Source organism: Oryzias latipes, chromosome 12, assembly GCF_002234675.1.
Source record: "Oryzias latipes chromosome 12, ASM223467v1".
In the NCBI taxonomy this organism is placed as follows: Eukaryota; Metazoa; Chordata; class Actinopteri; order Beloniformes; family Adrianichthyidae; genus Oryzias; species Oryzias latipes.
This window is the reverse complement of record NC_019870.2, coordinates 1,141,190-1,162,283: the sequence shown is the minus strand read 5'-3', so window position 1 is coordinate 1,162,283 and position 21,094 is coordinate 1,141,190. Positions and strand designations below refer to the sequence as shown.

The 21,094-nt window shown below is 47.9% G+C and overlaps 2 protein-coding genes across 4 annotated transcripts in view; both read right to left on the bottom strand.

The window, feature by feature from the left end:
* The window catches only part of LOC101166932 (DNA repair protein XRCC4-like), a 28,475-nt gene extending 17,907 nt beyond the window's left edge, over positions 1-10,568 (bottom strand). For 2 of the 3 annotated variants that reach the window (XM_023960397.1, XM_023960399.1), the window contains exons 1-3: positions 10,481-10,568; positions 9,225-9,368; positions 8,932-9,116 (exon numbers count right to left, since the gene is read on the bottom strand). In XM_023960397.1, coding sequence (XP_023816165.1) covers positions 8,932-9,116; positions 9,225-9,366 — 327 coding nt within the window. In that variant the 5' untranslated portion in view covers positions 9,367-9,368; positions 10,481-10,568. Of the gene's footprint in view, positions 1-8,931; positions 9,117-9,224; positions 9,369-10,208 lie in introns of all 3 variants that reach the window. The other variant, XM_023960398.1, reaches the window with a different exon arrangement.
* Positions 10,569-16,935: 6,367 nt separating this feature from the next.
* zcchc9 (zinc finger CCHC-type containing 9) lies at positions 16,936-20,542 on the bottom strand. Its single transcript, XM_004085462.4, has 6 exons — positions 20,424-20,542; positions 18,635-19,001; positions 18,377-18,527; positions 18,210-18,302; positions 18,017-18,085; positions 16,936-17,492 (listed from the first exon to the last, which is right to left on the bottom strand). The coding sequence occupies exons 2-6, from the start codon at positions 18,986-18,988 to the stop codon at positions 17,380-17,382; spliced, it is 780 nt and encodes a 259-aa protein (XP_004085510.1). The 5' UTR covers positions 18,989-19,001; positions 20,424-20,542; the 3' UTR covers positions 16,936-17,379.
* Between the last annotated feature and the right edge of the window lie 552 nt (positions 20,543-21,094).

Genomic DNA, 21,094 nt, shown 5'->3' with positions numbered 1-21,094 from the left:
ATACCTGACACACACCTGACACACACCTGACACACACCTGACACACACATGACACACATATGACACCCACCTGTCACCCACCTGACACCCACCTGACACACACCTGACACACACACATGACACACACCTGACACACACCTGACACACACCTGACACACACCTGACACACACATGACACACACCTGACACACACCTGTCACCCACCTGACACCCACCTGTCACCCACCTGACACACACATGACACACACATGACACACACATGACACCCACCTGTCACCCACCTGACACACACATGACACCCACCTGACACACACATGACACACACCTGACACCCCCCTGACACCCACCTGACACACACATGACACATACCTGACACCCCCCTGACACCCCCCTGACACACACCTGACACACACCTGACACACACACATGACACACACCTGACACACACCTGACACACACCTGACACGCACCTGACACGCACATGACACCCACCTGACACCCACCTGACACGCACATGACACCCACCTGACACACACATGACACACACATGACACACACCTGACACCCACATGACACACACATGACACACACATGACACCCACCTGACACACACCTGACACCCACCTGACACCCCCCTGACACACACACATGACACCCACCTGACACACACCTGACACACACCTGACACCCCCCTGACACACACATGACACACACACATGACACACACCTGACACACACCTGACACACACCTGACACACACCTGACACGCACATGACACCCACCTGACACCCACCTGACACCCACCTGACACCCACCTGACACGCACATGACACCCACCTGACACCCACCTGACACACACATGACACACACATGACACACACCTGACACCCACATGACACACACATGACACCCACCTGACACACACCTGACACACACCGGACACACACATGACGCACACCTGACGCACACATGACACACACCTGACACACACCCGACACACACCCAGGGCTCCAGACTGCGACCATTTGCTCGCATTTTGCGACCAAAATTTGAGACTGTGCGACTGAATTTTACATCCAGTCGCACAGAATAGGGAAAGTCACTGCAAGTGGCTAAAATATGTGGAGGGGCGGGGCCTAGAGATAATCGAGTGCGCGTTAACGTCTGTGGGAAGGAAACGGAGACAAATCATCACAACCTGATATGTGCGTCTGAGCTATGAGCGAGCGAACTATTGATTCGTTCTTTCGACCTGCGGCTAGTGTACCAGTGCCAGAGTGTACAGCAGGGGTCTCAAACTCGCGAAGCAAACCACGGCTCTCATGCACGGCTGTAACGACAGCACACCGCTCCCGCGGGAGATGGTCAGCTGAGGAGCATAAATGTCCCACACCTACATGAGTGACAGCTAACGGGGCTCGAACATAAACACGTGTGAGCGACAACACGATTTAGTCTTAGACGCACTTAAAACACGTGTGGAATATGCAACGATAGACGTGTTTGAGATGAACCAGCGCCCGGGGGGGGGGGGGCATGAAGGCGAAGCTGCAACAGGAAGTTGGAGTTGTCCTTAACATTCAATTTAATAATTATGCCTCTCCCCCTAAGTATGATCTGTGATATTACATCTTTTATAATTATTTCAATGTTTTGTGATGTATGTAGCCTTTTTTAAATCAGTTGGTATTTTAAATTATTTTAATTGATCTGTGAACTACAAAAACCCATCAGGACGCATGTCCCATAATGCATTGTTTTGTAGTCTGTAGGGCAGCTTTCAGTCAGTTCAGTACTAAATTTCCAGCTGTGTTTGGTCAGGTTGGGGTCTTGCTTCCGCCCCTTTCTGGTGATATTTTGGTTTTGATTGACAGCTGATGTTAGAGCAAAAACAAAAATATGTCTCACACCAGGTGATCTGTGCAGCGTTACGTCCATCTGGGTGATCTCAAATTATTGTGCATCTTGGCTGCACGTATTTGGTGTCGCCAACATGAATTTCCATCCCCTAATGTTTACATACATTTAAGTATTGTTCTTAACTGTGAAATGACCGAAAGGTTATTATGGTAATCACTTGTTACTAAAAACTTTTTTTATTCTAAATTTATGGTAATTTTTTTATTATTTTTTCTGTCATGACAGCGATGGTGCTGTCAGTTTACCTTCTTGTTGCATCTTCAAAAGTGCAGAATAAAATCTGACACTGAATTTGAAAAAGCAGATTGTAATTTTTGCATCTATAATTAAAGTATTTATTTACTTTATTTATTTTATTTAGTGTATTTATAATACAGTGGAAATTAGAAGATCTGGTTTGCATGTTGATTTACGTTATGCGCCCCTAAATTTTCAGGTTGTGCCCCTAAAATTTTCATTTAGGGGCCACAGTGCTCCTAGTGAAAAAAGTTAGTCTGGAGCCCTGACACCCGACACCCACCTGACACACAAACCTGACACCCACCTGACACACATCTGACACCCACCTGACACACACATGACACACACCTGACACACATCTGACACCCACCTGACACACACCTGACACACACATGACACACACATGACACACACATGACACACACATGACACACACCTGACACACATCTGACACCCACCTGACACACACCTGACACCCCCCTGACACCCACCTGACACACACATGACACCCACCTGACACACACACCTGACACACACACATGACACACACTTGACACACACCTGACACACACCTGACACCCACCTGACACACACCTGACACACACCTGACACACACCTGTCACCCACCTGACACCCACCTGACACACACATGACACACACATGACACACACGACACCCACCTGTCACCCACCTGACACCCACCTAACACACACCTGACACAAACATGACACACACCTGACACACACCTGACACCCCCTGACACACAAGACACCCACCTGACACACACCTGACACACCCCTGACACACACACATGACACACACACATGACACGCACCTGACACGCACCTGACACCCACCTGACACCCACCTGACACACACCTGACACACACATGACACACACATGACACACACATGACACACACATGACACACACCTGACAGCCACCTGACACACACCTGACACCCCCCTGACACACACCTGACACCCACCTGACACCCACCTGACACACACACATGACACACACCTGACACACACCTGACACCCACCTGACACACACCTGACACACACCTGACACACACCTGTCACCCACCTGACACCCACCTGACACCCACCTGACACACACCTGACACACACCTGACACACACATGACACACACATGACACAAACATGACACACACATGACACCCACCTGACACCCACCTGACACCCACCTGACACACACCTGACACAAACATGACACCCCCCTGACACCTACCTGACACACACATGACACCCACCTGACACCCCCCTGACACACACCTGACACACACATGACACACACATGACACAAACATGACACACACATGACACCCACCTGACACCCACCTGACACCCACCTGACACACACCTGACACAAACATGACACCCCCCTGACACCTACCTGACACACACATGACACCCACCTGACACCCCCCTGACACCCACCTGACACACACCTGACACACACATGACACCCCCCTGACACACACATGACACACACATGACACCCCCCTGACACACACATGACACACACCTGTCACCCACCTGACACCCACCTGACACCCACCTGACACACACACATGACACCCACATGACACCCACATGACACCCACCTGACACCCACCTGACACACACACATGACACGCACCTGACACGCACCTGACACGCACATGACACCCACCTGACACGCACCTGACACCCACCTGACACCCACCTGACACACACATGACACACACATGACACACACATGACACCCACCTGACACCCACCTGACACCCACCTGACACACACACATGACACCCACATGACACCCACATGACACCCACCTGACACCCACCTGACACCCACCTGACACACACACATGACACGCACCTGACACGCACCTGACACGCACATGACACCCACCTGACACGCACCTGACACCCACCTGACACCCACCTGACACACACATGACACACACATGACACCCACCTGACACACACCTGACACACACCTGACACCCACCTGACACCCACCTGACACCCACCTGACACCCACCTGACACACACCTGACACACACCTGACACACACCTGACACACACATGACACCCACCTGACACACACATGACACACACATGACACACACATGACACACACATGACACCCACCTGACACACACCTGACACCCACCTGACACCCACCTGACACCCACCTGACACACACCTGGCACCCACCTGACACACACCTGACACACACCTGACACCCACCTGACACCCACCTGACACACACCTGACACCCACATGACACACACATGACACCCACCTGACACACACCTGACACCCACCTGACACCCCCCTGACACCTACCTGACACACACATGATACCCACATGACACCCACATGACACCCACCCGACACCCACCTGACACACACACCTGACACCCACCTGACACACATCTGACACCCACCTGACACCCACCTGACACACACCTGACACACACATGACACACACATGACACACACATGACACACACCTGACACACACCTGACACACACCTGACACCCACCTGACACACACCTGACACACACATGACACACACATGACACACACATGACACACACCTGACACACATCTGACACACATCTGACACCCACCTGACACACACCTGACACCCCCCTGACACCCACCTGACACACACATGACACCCACCTGACACACACCTGACACACACACCTGACACACACACATGACACACACTTGACACACACCTGACACACACCTGACACCCACCTGACACACACCTGACACACACCTGACACACACCTGACACACACCTGTCACCCACCTGACACCCACCTGACACACACATGACACACACATGACACACACATGACACACACGACACCCACCTGTCACCCACCTGACACCCACCTAACACACACCTGACACAAACATGACACACACCTGACACCCCCTGACACACAAGACACCCACCTGACACACACCTGACACACACCTGACACCCCCCTGACACCCACCTGACACACACACCTGACACACACCTGACACACACACATGACACGCACCTGACACGCACCTGACACCCACCTGACACCCACCTGACACACACCTGACACCCACCTGACACACACATGACACACACATGACACACACATGACACACACATGACACACACCTGACACACACCTGACACACACATGACACACACACATGACACACACCTGACACACACCTGACACCCACCTGACACACACCTGACACACACCTGACACACACCTGTCACCCACCTGACACCCACCTGACACCCACCTGACACCCACCTGACACACACCTGACACACACCTGACACACACATGACACACACATGACACACACATGACACCCACCTGTCACCCACCTGACACCCACCTGACACACACCTGACACAAACATGACACCCCCCTGACACCTACCTGACACACACATGACACCCACCTGACACCCACCTGACACACACATGACACCCCCCTGACACACACATGACACACACCTGACACCCCCCTGACACCCACCTGACACACACCTGACACACACATGACACCCCCCTGACACACACATGACACACACCTGTCACCCACCTGACACCCACCTGACACACACCTGACACAAACATGACACCCCCCTGACACCTACCTGACACACACATGACACCCACATGACACCCACATGACACCCACCTGACACACACACATGACACGCACCTGACACGCACCTGACACGCACATGACACCCACCTGACACCCACCTGACACCCACCTGACACCCACCTGACACACACATGACACACACATGACACACACATGACACCCACCTGACACACACCTGACACCCACCTGACACACACCTGACACCCACCTGACACCCACCTGACACACACCTGACACCCACCTGACACCCACCTGACACACACCTGACACCCACCTGACACCCACCTGACACACACCTGACACACACATGACACCCACCTGACACACACCTGACACACACCTGACACCCACCTGACACCCACCTGACACCCACCTGACACACACCGGACACACACATGACGCACACCTGACGCACACATGACACACACCTGACACACACCCGACACCCACCTGACACACACCTGACACACACACATGACACACACATGACACACACATGACACACACCTGACACACACCTGACACACACCTGACACACACCTGACACACACATGACACACACATGACACACACATGACACACACATGACACCCACCTGACACACACCTGACACACACCTGACACACACCTGACACCCACCTGACACCCACCTGACACACACCTGACACACACATGACACCCACCTGACACACACCTGACACACACCTGACACCCACCTGACACCCACCGGACACACACCGGACACACACATGACGCACACCTGACGCACACATGACACACACCTGACACACACCCGACACCCACCTGACACACACCTGACACACACACCTGACACCCACCTGACACACACCTGACACCCACCTGACACCCACCTGACACACACATGACACACACATGACACACACATGACACACACCTGACACACACCTGACACACACCTGACAGCCACCTGACAGCCACCTGACAGCCACCTGACACCCACTTGACACACACCTGACACACACCTGACACACACATGACACACACATGACACACACATGACACACACATGACACACACGACACCCACCTGTCACCCACCTGACACCCACCTGACACACACCTGACACACACCTGACACAAACATGACACACACCTGACACACACCTGACACCCCCCTGACACCCACCTGACACACTCCTGACACACACATGACACACACATGACACACACCAGACACCCCCCTGACACCCACCTGACACCCACCTGACACACACCTGACACACACCTGACACCCACCTGACACCCACCTGACACACACCTGACACGGACCTGACACGCACATGACACGCACATGTCACCCACCTGACACACACCTGACACATACCTGACACCCACCTGACACACACCTGACACATACCTGACACACACCTGACACACACCTGACACACACCTGACGCACACCTGACGCACACCTGACGCACACATGACTCACACATGACAAACACCGGATTCAGCTCATCATCAGACTCTCAGGCACCTGATGATGAAGGGCAGGTGTGTTTGAGCAGGGCTGGATGGAAACAAGGAAACTTTGTCACGAGTCATGTTCATGATCCTTCCTTGGTCTTCCAAACATGACGTCAGCACTTTAAGGAAATGTTGAATAAACTCAGAAAAACTGGACCCAGTTCCTCCCAGCTGGTTCTGGAGCCACCCTGAGCGGTCAGGCTGAGCCTGCATGATGTCTGATTCAGGATGGCAGCCTGGACTGATGATGTCGGGGTTGTCATGGAAACGGCTGTTTGGAACTGAAAGTCCTGTGAGGAGGAGGGAGCCCCTTAGAACTGCAGAACCTCAAAGCTGAAACTGCTTTCAGGAGAGTCTTTGTCATCAATAGATGACAAATATTACGCAACTCTCTATCGTTTATGTATATAATATCTACATTTTTCTTGAACAGCTTTAGACCAGAGTTCCCTGTAATCCAGTTCGAACCGCTTTGGCTCCGTTCATAAATCTGGAACCCAAAACCCGATGTTCCTCTCACAGACAGATGTTGTGAAACTCCTCAGACGCTCTGAAGTTCCTCTCAGCTCCGTCCGAACATTCAACGGGAAGAATCTGGAATGTGGACCTGCTCAGGTAACACCTGGGATGCTGCCCCCCCACACAGATTAGAGGGGGGAGGGTCCCACTTAAGCCTCTCATCATGACTTGGAGCGAGCGCTGAGTTTTTCCACTCCGAGGGAAACAGACACCTCTAAACTCACTCCTGACTCTCGTTTTTGTTTTTCATCCATTCATGGCTCCCTTTCCATTCGGCCGTCGCCATGACAACAGCGTTTGAGCCAAAAACATGAGGCTTCACAGCCAAAACAATCAAACACTTTTCATGAAACAAAACCAAAAGTGTGGCGATGATTTCAGGGTTTGGGGAAATGATGGAAAATCACTGAATCACTGAATAAAAGACTTTTGTTAGATGAGAAATTAAAGGATTTAAAATTCCCCAAAAGATCTTTCTAGAACATTCAGCCACAAGAATAAATGAGAAAAGAAGTAAACAGTCTGTAAGCATCAGGTAGCAGATGTTCAGCAGAAGAAAAGAGCTGAAGAACGTTTGTGACAGGCCACGCCCATCACAAACAGCTGACCGCAGGGCGCCATGATGTTGACCGAGGAAAACCACAGGCCAGCGATTGAAACGTCACCTTTACCTGTCTGACCAACGTCTGCATGAAAAGCCCCACGTCCTGACGTTTGTGTAGAGAAAGTCTGAGGGGCCGTTCGATTGGCTGAAAGCGAACACGCCTGCTTTGTTGATGAGTTTGATTGACAGATTCATTAGCCAATGGTGACATTAGTTCAGGATTTGTCAGGATTTGTCTCACTAAGGAGGTGAGGTTTATAAATGCACATTCTGTCACTCTGTAACACAAGTGTGCCTAAAAATGATCTTTGTGAAACATTTATTGTGTTTTTGTGGAACACAGAGTGCACATTTGAGAGAAACACTTACTGTGCATGCGTGAAAGAACAGCGTGTGTGTTTGTATTCTAGCCTCACACGTCTGCGTCAGGACTCACCGAGATCTCCTTCTGCATCTTCTCGTACGTCAGCGTGACGCTGCGGCCCGGCGGTTCTGGACTCAGGCTAAAGCTGTAGGGGTCCGGTGGTTCTGCTCCGGTCAGCGCCCGCTCCAGGTCCTGGACGTACTTCTCCCTCGTCATCTCCAGCTCCTCCGCCTCGCCGCCTATGGTGGCCGCGCCCACTGCGTGGTCACAGAAACGGTCCGTTTGTCATTTCCTCATCAGAGGGGTGTGCACGTAAACGTGTGCATGTGTGAGCTCTATCCCGTCATGCCGAGGGTCATCTTTACCTTCTCCACTCCAAGCATCCTGGCCATCGGTGAGCAGCACCCTGAAGCCTGATGCTAAGCTCCGCCCCTCCCAGTCCACACGCAGGAAGTAGGAGGAGCCAGGTTTGGAGGATATGTGGATCTCCCGCACAGCCGTGTTCATCCCTGCAGATGAAACCAGAGCTGGTCATTTTTCTGAAACACCAACTCTCTGTGAGGAGGCCTCATGGCGAGGACTTCCTCCACGCCACACGGCCTGAAGAGGCTCAGCGTCTCGTTTGCATTAACCTCCACCTGCAGATCTACATTCACATCTGCTCACATTTATTATTTTGACACATGAAAACCTGGAACAAGAATCCTGAGGTCCCATCGTTTAGTCTGTCATGAATCGTCCTTTAATAAACGCTGATCACGCAATAATTATCTGAAAGAAGGATTAAAATATAAAAATAAACTAGTGCAAAAATGATGTCAAAAATGTTAAGTAATTTGGATTTTGTTTAATAAAGTTTATGAAAACTGTTTTAAAACGTCACAAACGTCCAAAATATGAGTCCAAAAAATGTATTTAAAACGTAAAGAAAAAGGTCTATTTTTAAATTAAAAAATCACTAAAACTGTGAATAGAACCAAAGCATTTACAGTAATACTATACTACTACTATCATTACTAATCATTATAATAATAAGCTTTACCTCACACTCAATTGGTCCACAAAAGGGAAAATCGTATAAGGAAGAAATTAGTAAAGAAAAAGTAAATACAAAACACCCCATATATACTATATTATATACCATATACTACATATATATTCACAGATTGGTGGCATACAGGGATTCCCTCCAAATGCACGAAAGAACTCTAACCTCAGGTCTCAGTGGATCCATCAACGACACATGAGAGCAGAGGATGTTTAAACGAGGCACTTAAACTACAGATTCATCACTTAAACTACAGATTCATCAGTACAACCTGATCTGAGCAGCTCTATTAGACGCTTACCGTGACTCTGTAGTTTGAGACAGAGGTAGCTCCTAAAAGAAGCGCGCGCTCACTTCTGCACGTTCAGAACAAGTTTGATCTTTTGTCCCAAAGCTGCTACGACTGAAAACGTACCGAAAATCCCCAAAACCGGGTTACGGTCTGCGTTTCTCTACACTAGGAGCTAGCAGGCTAACAGGCTAGCTCAACCGAGAAGTGTTTGTAAACAGACGCACGTGGACGAGAGGCAGAAGACGGGCTCGCGCGCCAGTAACAGCAAAGCCACAGCTTACCAGAGGCGAACGGCGCGCGGCTTTGGATGGAAGCGGAGTTTGACAGAAAGACAGCCAAGGTGGCTGTGACGTCATCGTTACGCGACAGAATCGATGCTACTGTTTAGTGTTTGAATGACATTTCAACGTTATACATTTCAACGTGTATATATATATATATATATATATATATATATATATATATATATATATATATATATATATATATATATATATAGTATTAATAATCACCAAAGGTTTTTAAATTATCAATGGCCCAGGTGCAACACAAAACTGGCAAAATGTAAACAAAGAAAGATGAAAAATATTAATTTAGTTTTTCAATTAATAATTAATTAATTTATTAATTCAATCTAAGAACATTTAGAACACCTCTTAAAGTAAAATTCTACTGGATAAACTATTTGAAAATTTCCAACTGACTTCACTTTAGCTTTTCAACTAAAAGCCAAATTATAAAGGTGGGTCTTGAGCCTCTTCTTGAAAACTTCAGTCTCTGTGGCCCTGAGGTTCTCCGGCAGACTGTTCCATAGGTGAGAACCGTGATGGTGGAACGGAGCCCCACCATAGGTTTTGGTCCTCACCTTAGGAACAACTAAAAAAGGCAGCACTGGAGGACCTCAGGGTCAGCGAGTGCTCCTACTTTAAAAGATCATTTAAATAAGATTAAAGACAGGATGGATCATGGTCTAAAACCAGATCATTAATGATGAAAGTCTTATTTAAAAGAAACATTTAAAAGAGTCATCTTCATCGTTGTGGGTGAAATCTGATGTGAGCCTGGTTTACTGTAAGTTTTGTGACTGTTGTGTGAATTGGGCGGAGACATCTAACATGCGAGGCGCATGGGTGTGAATGGAAATGATTCGATTATCTGTTGGTGATGCGGACTGGTTGGTATATGACGCTGTGTCCTGGTTCAACCGTCAGCAGGAAATTTGAAATTCTGCTGCATTTTTTCAAAAGAAAACCAATTTTTTTTAGGTTGAGACTATCAACTACAAAGGGAAAAGTGTCAACAATTAAGAGAAAATCCAAAAGTCACCTGCATGATCAGCAGGAAAAAGAAAGAAACTGCTGCAAAACTAAGTGCAAACAAATCCTACAAATGTGAGATCCAATGCATCCACTGGAGCTCCACCTTTCAGACACAGTAAAGGTTGAAGATCTGCTGAAGAGCAAACGTGGAGTAAAGTGGGTCAGCCTGCAGCAACGCGGTCAGAAACGCCACAGGAAGGCTTTGATGCCCACCAGAGCAGCTGGAACCCTGCAGCTGCCACTTCTCTGCGAAGATCTGGGTCACATGACCCTCAAATACTTGAGAGGTTTTGACCTGAGGTCAATCTCCTGTAAAGATCTGCTATCATTGCGCCAGCATGTGTGATCCAGGAGCTGCATCGTCAGGAAACTATGCATGAACATCTTTCCTTCCAGGTGCAGCGTCTCTCTGGGGTTCAGGCTGAAAACTCTAAAAAAAATGGAAACATGCTTCCTGGTGGCATCACCCTAGGCTTGGAGCAGAGCGCTCGGCCCTATTAGCTCCAGAAGGCTCCTTGCAGATCCACGCGGCTCCTTTGGTTTGTGATCTCCGTCATTAACTGCAGCCCACTTTCATCTCCTCTCCTGCACTCAGGGATGCCTCCTTCCGCCCTCTTCACCTCCACCAAACTGCCCAGAGCATCAGACACATGTGCATGACTGTGAGCGGGAGTCCAGCTCTTCGGGCGAGATGCTGGAGTAATGACTTCCAGGTAACAAGCGTTTCCTGGTAACTGCCGAGGGCTTCATAAAGTGGCCTTCATCCTCTGCAAGGCGGCGCCCTTTGATGGCAGAAAACACTGATCTCCTCCGACCTCCGTACTGCCTTTGACGTTTATTCTGCAGTAAACCTTCATCCTCTCAGCAGCAACTCACTTTCTAAAGCTCCGGTCCATCACGAGCAGCTCCTTCCCTAAACCTTCATGAGGTCCAGTCCACAGCAGCAGGAAGCTCTCTGCTTCGACACAGACAAACTCTTCCTCGCTCCATCGGTTTTGATCAGCAGGTCAATGAATTGAACAAAAATGGAGATTTTTAGCAGCAGACATCAGCTGGTTTATCTCTTACTATCGTTTTTACTTCCTGAAAGTTTCCTCTGGAGTTTAGGAGGCAGATTATCCTGTAATCCAGTCATCATAGTCTGACGTTCTCTAGAGAGTTCTGGAATTGGTCAGACATGTACTGGCTCTGATAAGGGCTGGGAGCATCTCATACATGGTGTAAAGTCACTAAGATGGAACTCAACAGAGGCAGACATTCATGCTGGCCCGGTTCTGTCCTGTCTGAAGTTTGAGCCTTCAGATGATCTGCTTCGTCTGCGCAAAAGCTCACCTGAACTTCAGTCACCTGAGAACCAGGGTGTCTGTTCCCACAGGTGAACTCTGCAGGGTTCACTTCAGAGGGAACATCGTACTTGTTACCAAGAAAATAAGATGGAAGGGTTCTCAGCAAAGGCAACGGGAAGGGGGGTGGAGTTGCTCTGTGCCCACAATTTAGAGGTGAATTTCTAAAGAATACCTGCTGCTCCATGCAGGATGCAGCAGGACAAAAATCCCAGCCCTCCAATGGAGACGATGGTTTTCACTGCTGTGCACTTTCACCGCAGAAAAAAAAAAAAAAGCTAAAGATGTGAGGAGAGCTGGAACGAGCTCTGGTCTCACGTGTTTTCCATTGCGGAGCCGTGCGGCGGGGTCAAGACAGTTAACCTGCCATGTTCCCGTAAAGCGTCTCCACATCAGAGGGAGGACGCCGCCGCCTTCGTTACCGTCCTGGTTCCTCCGCTCTCGGCTGCAGATCCTCTTTCACAGCAGAGCCCGTTTCCCTCAGTCCATAAATACAGACACTGAAGTTCATTAGTCCTGGCTACTGCTGGGGGGGGGGGGCACCAGAGAGGGACGGGGGAGTTTTCCCCTGTTTACTCTTATTCTGAACCACATTCAAACATTTTGTCCAAATTGATGCATCGAGATAAAAAAATAAATCAGAAGAGAGCAGAGAGTGAAAACAAGAACTGAAGGACTTCCAGAAGACGAGGAACACGACAAAACACTGAGGTCAGAAACCAAACACAACACAAACACACCTACACAAACTGTCAAGAAGAATAAAGAAAGAAACTAATAAGTCATCTGCTCAGATTCTCATCAATACGTGGAAAGCTCAAGTTCTCCATGTGAAGAACCTGAAAGCCCATTTTCAGCACAAACACTTCCGTCTGAGTCTGCATCAAAGGAAGAAAACACAGAGAAGTTGTGATCCAGAGTTTCCTGCATGAACCCTCTAGCTACACAATCAGACATCCAAAGTTTCAGAAAAAGTTCTGTAGAAAAAAACCTCTCAGATCCAAAATAAGGAGTGTTTGAACGTTAAAGGAAGCTGACCTCCGTTTTATCACTGAAGCGTTTTGAGAGAGAGGTTCTGCTGCAACCAGTGGTTCCTCACCTCATCCTCCCGGATCTCAGAAGAGGGGGGGGGGGGGGGGGCGCTACACACCTGGATGGACTTCAGGTAGGAAGGTGACCGCTCTAGCTTTGAAGCAGAGACCGGACCAGATGCAGCATTTTGGATCATCTGGAGCTTTGATGGCTGCCTGCAGAGTTTGATCCTGCATTTGTCCAGTTTCAGGCGACATCAAAGCAGGATATCAAATATTTTGGGTGGTGGGTCTTCTTCCATCTCGCAGGCTTCCAGCACAGAGACTTTACTGAATTTTTTAGGACTTTTCAGATCTTTACTGACTCCTCGGGACGAGAGACCCAACTCAGAATGGTTCTATTTGAACATCATGGGTCTCATATGAAATACCGTTTTAAAATCTCTCAACAAAGAGCAGCTATGGTGACTCGGCCCCTCCCACATCTCCATGAAGTCGCAGCACAAAGACTCCAGCTGCAGAAATCCTTACAGCAACCTGTAGAAATGAGATCTGGTTTTAGATCAAATGTGTCAAAAAGGTCACGATAAAGGTCAATGTAAAATAAAAACACCTCTAAATTCCTGCTGCATTTACAGGAACCTCATGATGACTCAAAACGACACCGTGAAGTCCAGATCCGCTTCAGCCTGTTGGAAGGCGTCCAGACCCGATTGTTAAGGTCATGTGACGCAGCCAATTCGTACATTTTGCGCACGGATGAAAACTGGTCAGACGTGAGTCTGTGTGGAAAAAGTGATAAAACAGTTGTGCTTTTTCCATGAAACTGTCACAGACGAATCAGGAATGAATCAACCACGCAAAGAACACAATGTGGATCATGAACCGTATGGGATCAATGCGCTGTTCATATGCAATTCATTAGTGATTTGTGCGTCATTTTTTCTTTTTCTTTCGGCTTGTCCCAGCAGGGGTCGCGCGTCATTTACGTACTTTTAATGTGATATAGAAAATATAAAAATGATACATCTATGGTTCATGCATGAAAAGTCAAAGCTATAAGTTTGCCTATGCATCTCACAAAAATCACGCACAGTTGTGTAAGATTCATGGCATTTATTCCACGGTACAGGTGAATTCTCCCTTCTGATTGGCTGCTGGGTGTGGATTAAAAAGTGGATTAAACGCACGCCTTAAAAAGTAGTTCCGGTGACGTAGCCTAAATGTTTTGTTTCACTGCGCCGGCTTCTTTAAATCAAACTTTATCTTCATCGTCCGGACAAAAACAAGCGGTAAGAGGAGAACTTTCTCTCTGAACTGATGCTTTATTCAACACATCGTGATCATCAGCATAGATCAGCATTTCCTTTGCCGCTGCAGTCGAGAACCGCGCCGGCTGAAACGGCAAAGTGGCGCGTTGTCACATTACCGTTTCCAAACTGAAAAAATAACAAGAATAAAGGACAAAAAACGGGTTTAATACTTATTTCTTTTGTACGTGGCCGCGGTATAAGCGGGTAAATGGCAAACGAAGTATACATTATCACCACTAACGCACTCCCCCCACCCCCCCAGCTTCAAATTGGAACCAGGAGACGTGAGTGAATGAAGCCTCTGTCTGCTGCTCCACAGAAGCTGCTGCTGCTGTGGGGAAATCTGGGAGGGGAGTTGTGTAACGGCCCCCGGTGGGCTGGAAGCTGGCAGCGAGCTGCGGCCGTCTGGCTGCAGTTTCACTTCGCCTCCAGGAGAACCTATCAGGCTCTGTGAAGCCAGGCGCGGGGGCGGGGCCTCCAAGGATCCCAGTCGGTCCACTCTTCACTTCTCCTCACGTCTGCCTCTGAAGTGACCTGCTGGTCTGAGAGGAGGGTCTTCAGCAGTAACCAGCTGATGACAGGAGCTCGCCATCCGTATAGACGTGTGTGGCAGCACCATTGACTGTATCTGAGAACTGGACTGAGTGGCCCCCCAACTAAAGTTAGAAACGCTGAGAGTTCTGGTCCATGGCCTGTCCGTCCTGGGGGAGGATCCGTCCTTCAAGTGGAGTTTTTACCGAGAAGGAGGGTCTAAGGGCCGGTTTATACGGTGGCCCAGAAGGGTCACAACATACTACGGTTTATTACAACACTAAAAAAGTTATCTCACAACACGAAACAATAACTCAAAGCGGAAGTTTATCTGCAACAGAACTTACTCTGCTTTTAAAGATGTATGTTGTGTTGTGAGTTAAAGTGTTGTGTTGTGTTATTGTCCATGAAGACTTCATTCATCCAGGTTGATTCCATCATAATAGTAGGTTTAGGGGCTGTCCCCTAAACCTACTATTATGATGTGAGTTGTTTTGTGTTGTGAGTTAATATTTTTTAGTGTTGTGACAAACTGTAATGTGTTATTTTGTGTTGCAAAATCTAAAGTGTTGTGACCCTTCTGGGCCACCGTAGGTTTAGCAATTACCTGTTGCATTCTGTGACTGACTTCATGTTCCTCTACAGGTAACAGTATGAAGCCCTTTGAGGTGACTATGTTGTGATGTTGGTCTATAGAAACACAACTGAATTATGTCTTGAAGTCTTGAGAAGAACCTTTAAATGCTGAAGACCCTCACCTGCTGTGCCACAAGCTCAGCCATCAGTCTGACGTCACACTGCCCCCCAGTGGTAGACTCCACACACTGCATGCTCCACACAGCTTCTACAGAGCAGATCTCCAACGCTCATCCAGATAAAGAAACTTGGATGGGCGGCAAAAGAAAGAAGATTTGGAGTCTAGATGCCACAGCTCGACTTGAAGGAAACCCTTCACCCACATCTGGAAGCCTTCTGTTCTTTTGCAAGCTGAAAGCTGAGAAGAGGAGAGGTTTTCACCTCCAGATATAACATGGAATCACATCCCCATTTGTCTGACAGGGAGCCAAACTACCAACTTTCTCTGAAAGGATCCATCTTCCTGCTGCTTCCTAAGCAGGGTTTGGGGGTTGCTGGAGCCTATCTCAGCAACACATCTCCAAGGACTCACACCACAAGGCTGAAGCAGAGAAAAATGAAAGTTTAAGCCTGCTGTTCCTCTGGTTTTATTGAGCTTTGGTCAAACCCATTTATGCTATACATCTTTACATTAAACACACAGGCTTTTCTGTAGCCAGCTTCTATTTTAGCAGCAGAGGTCCCTCAGAAATCTGCTACAGAGAAAATGTTGGCTGCCCAACTTCTACTGTTTTTGCATTTCTTGAGCTCTCTGTACTTCCGGCTATCGGACTCCCAGCATGCATTGCACGCAGCTCATCGGCAGGACGTTTCAGTTCCGTCACCGTCAAACCGACAGATGTGAACAGGGAGCAGCCTTCATCCCACACCAGGAGACGCTGAGACTGATGAAGAGGAGCAGATGTTCCTTTAAAGAGGCTCAGCCTTTGATCTCTCATCCGAACCAGAACCCAGAAGGTCCGAGAAGTCGCCCAGGAGGAGAGGCGGTCATGTGACGCAGGCGGAGGTCAGAACGTCACCACTTTGGTCTGCTTGGGTTTGGCCTTCTTCACCGGAACGTGCACGTCCTCGTGGTCGGCGCTCATGTTGTTGGACAACCATGCCAAAGTCACGGAGTGAGCTGAGGAGAAACAGGAAGTGATGAAGAGCTGGCCTCTGCTCTAGTTCATCATCAGTAGGCCTAAAGCTGCATAACAAAGCATGGAGGGACTCTGTTCCACTAACAAGTCAACACTATTTTATTTGAGTCAGTTCTGACACCAACCACCAGGGGGGGCTGCTGTGCATCATCAGGCGTTCCTTCAAAATAAAGGTTCCTTCATGGCAATGTTCTTTACAAAATAAGAGAACAGATGAGCAGCAGAGGAAAAACCAACTAAAGCTGACGTTTGATGGTTTGGTGCAAGAAGGAAACTTGTAGTTTATTAGGAATTATTTGTCTGTATTGTTGGGATGTTTTGTGACAAAACGTCAGTAACGACATTTTTCCTGCTTTGCTGTTTCTTTTTAACTTCCACAGATGATGGTCTGGAATTCCACTGCGTTCTCTGTGATTCATAAAAATGTCTTCCTCTTCCTTTACATCTATTGTCGTGTTCCAAACCCCTCTGGGGGAATTGCATTCTTCAGATGAATGTCACTTACTGGCAGCTTGATGCTCGGGACAGTCCTTCTGGAAATGTTCCACCGACCCGCAAAGACGACAGGAACCTCCTGCAGACGACAACCCCCCCTCCCCCGGTCAGAGAGCCTCGCTTAAACGATCAGCTGAGCTTTATGGGTGCAGCTGAAACTCGGACGCCACATTCTGTGACAGGCCTGTGGGCGGAGTCTGTACCTTCTGCGTAAAGTCCTTTGGGGTTGTCCGGACAGGAGCGCGACAGGTGGCCGGTTTGACCGCAGATGAAGCACTTGGCATACGGATAATCTCCTGTGGGGAAGCAGCAGCGGTTCTCAGACGGAGGGGGGATGCTTTGCAGAAGGGGGCGGGGCTACAGGACTCACCCAGAGCCGGGTCCACTTTGGCTCTGCATTTGTGGATCTCGTGCTCGGTGGAGCCGCAGCGGTAGCAGATGCCTCGGCCCATCTCCCGGTCGGCGTCGGCCTCCGGACAGTCGGCCAGACCGTGACCCGGCTTCCTGCAGTTGAAGCAGAGCTGAGGAGACGACAGCAGGGGGCGCCGTCAGCTCAAACGCCCCGTTCTGACTCAGACTCACAATGAAGGAGAAATACAAACAGGAAGCTCCTCGGAAAGACTCTCACCATTTTGTTCTTCTTGTCCGTCTGCCTCTTCACTCTCCGGGTCTCCCTCCTCTGGTCTTTCCTCAGAGCCTCCCCCACCTCCTGCACGAGCTCCTGCCCCCCCTTCTGCCGCTCCTGCCCCCCTGCAGGCAGAGGGGCTCCCTTCTCCTTCAGATACTGCAGGAATCCATTCACATCCTCATTGGTGTAGTCCTTCTTCTTCCGACTCTTTGCCGAGGAGCTGCTGGCCTGAGTCCTCCTCAGAGGAGCGCCATGAGCCCCGCCCCCGGAGCCCCGCCCCCTCAGCTGACTCCAGGGCGTGGCCTCTGCTGGTTTGTGTCTGTGGACATTGTTGGCTCTTGCCCACCTGGTCATGACAGCTGCTGACCTGAAACAGGAAAGATTTGGACTCAGATTCCCAGAATTCATCTGGACCTTTGTCTCTACAACCTGCATCTTCATCATCCTCTGAGTTTTTGCTCACATTTCTTCTTCTATGTTTTCAAATAAGGAAGTGGATCTATTTTTTTTCCAAATAAACCTTTTTAACAAATATTGCACATACGGAATATCGAACATTAAAACTCCACACTGTGTGCAAATGACAACAATTTACACATTTGCCAGAAAAATGTAAAAAAACAACAACATAATAATAGCAAGAAAAAAACAGGTAAAAAATTAAAAAGCCAAAAATAATAATAAAGGTTAAGGATTCTGTTAAAGTCTAAAAAAGAGAAAATGTTTCCACTGTTTTAACAGGATTTAATCCTATTTACATACAGAATCATTTCTTTCTGAAAAACATAAAAAACTGGTTTTCTGTTAGAATATTAACACTTGTGAAGGAAATATTTAGCCCTAATTATAAGTAAGTACCTATATAAATGTTCTCTGAATTAAATCTCCCTTGAATTAACTATAAACAATAATATGCTTATGGAATAATTTATAGTCTTTCCAAAATGTTGGAGTGAAGCAGCAAAACCAAAAAAGATGAGGCGGCGTTTCTGGTGAAGAACGACAAAATGAACAGTTTATGTCCAGATCTTTTTTAAATGTAGTATAAAAGTGTTTCACTTGGTAAAATGTATGAATCATTTAGAAAGAAATGTCTTTAGTCTGATTGGTGATGACATATTTGTGGAGCAGGGACCAAAGCTAGTCCAGTCAGAGACAACATGGAACAGTGACGAATGTCTTTGTTATTCCTGACAGCTGAAAAACATCTTAGTTTTTCCACCACGATTCTGATCATTTGCGGGAGAACATGGAGGATTTGAAGGAGAACTGCTCCACAGAATTCTAACCCCACCTGGGATGCAAACTCTGCAGGTGAGACATGCAGACTATAGGTGACATCAGGTAACCTGGTGGATACACCATCTGTGTCACAAGAAACATTTCCAACCAATTTTCAAGAAAAATACTTTTGTTGTTTTTGAGTATAAGACCTGCATTGTTCCAAATACAGTAACAAAGGACAAGAATTACGTTTGTTGTGGATGACATGATGATGATCAGTCTCGATGCCAATACCTGAAGAGTTCACAGAAATTTAGTCTTTTTGACGTCTAAACACCGACTTTCATGGTTTGTTATAAAAATGTGCCTCAAACAAAAAGCAAGAAACAGCTGTTTGTGTTAGCTTTTGTCAGAAAAAAAAAACTAAAAATAAACGTAATTTATGGAAAAGGCAGAAGGTTTCGCGTTACTTTAGAGTCATAAAGAATAATTACATATACTTTTGGAAAGTTTACCACCGTAAAAATTATCAAAGCGGGTCAAAAAGTAATTTTAAACGCCTTACTTTTTCTCCTTTTCCTCACGTGTTTGTTTTCACCGGAAGTCTTCTTCTTCTTCTACTGCGATCATCGATGACGTGTCTCTCCTCTTTAGCGCCCGCAGTGGCGGAAAGATGAACTACAACTGCTGAGAAAATAAAACAATTAAAACCAAAACTATAAACTAAACATGGTTCAGAAAACCAAATTACCCGTTTTAAGTAAGAGTTTCTGCGTGTAATAAAACATTTATTTAAGAAGACAAGGATTCCAATGAAGAACTGTAAACCTTTAATACTGTATGTTGTTTAGATTCCCAGAATTGTTTTTTTCAGAGGTTTTTTTGTTATTATGGCCCGCAGCAGTCATAGACTGCAAGGACCATATTGTAACTGGTACGAGGGTCGAACACTCAAAAAGTCCAAAACGTCAAAAAAACGCGTCAAAACGCCAAAAAATGGGGTCAAAAGTCGCCCAAAGCACACAACGACACGACAATTGTGTAACGCAACAAAAATACACACACACACGCACAACACCAACGCACAAACGTCAAAATTGTAGTCGCAAAAATGACGACAAAAACCCAAAAAAGCCCCAAAAAGCCCTCAAAAGACGGGTTTAAAGCCAAAAAGACATGCCCAGCCTATAGTAAAAGACAGGCCGCATTGAAATACATAGGCCACCTGACTGCAAA

Bases quoted from the DNA above. Each gene is read 5' to 3' on its own strand.
- zcchc9 (XM_004085462.4), bottom strand. From the start codon at position 18,988: ATGACCAGGTGGGCAAGAGCCAACAATGTCCACAGACACAAACCAGCA. The intron at 18,303-18,376 runs GTGAGTCCTGTA...GCTTCCCCACAG, and splicing joins CAAAGTGGACCCGGCTCTGG to GAGATTATCCGTATGCCAAG. The intron at 17,493-18,016 runs GTAAGTGACATT...GTTTCTCCTCAG, and splicing joins TCCCGAGCATCAAGCTGCCA to CTCACTCCGTGACTTTGGCA.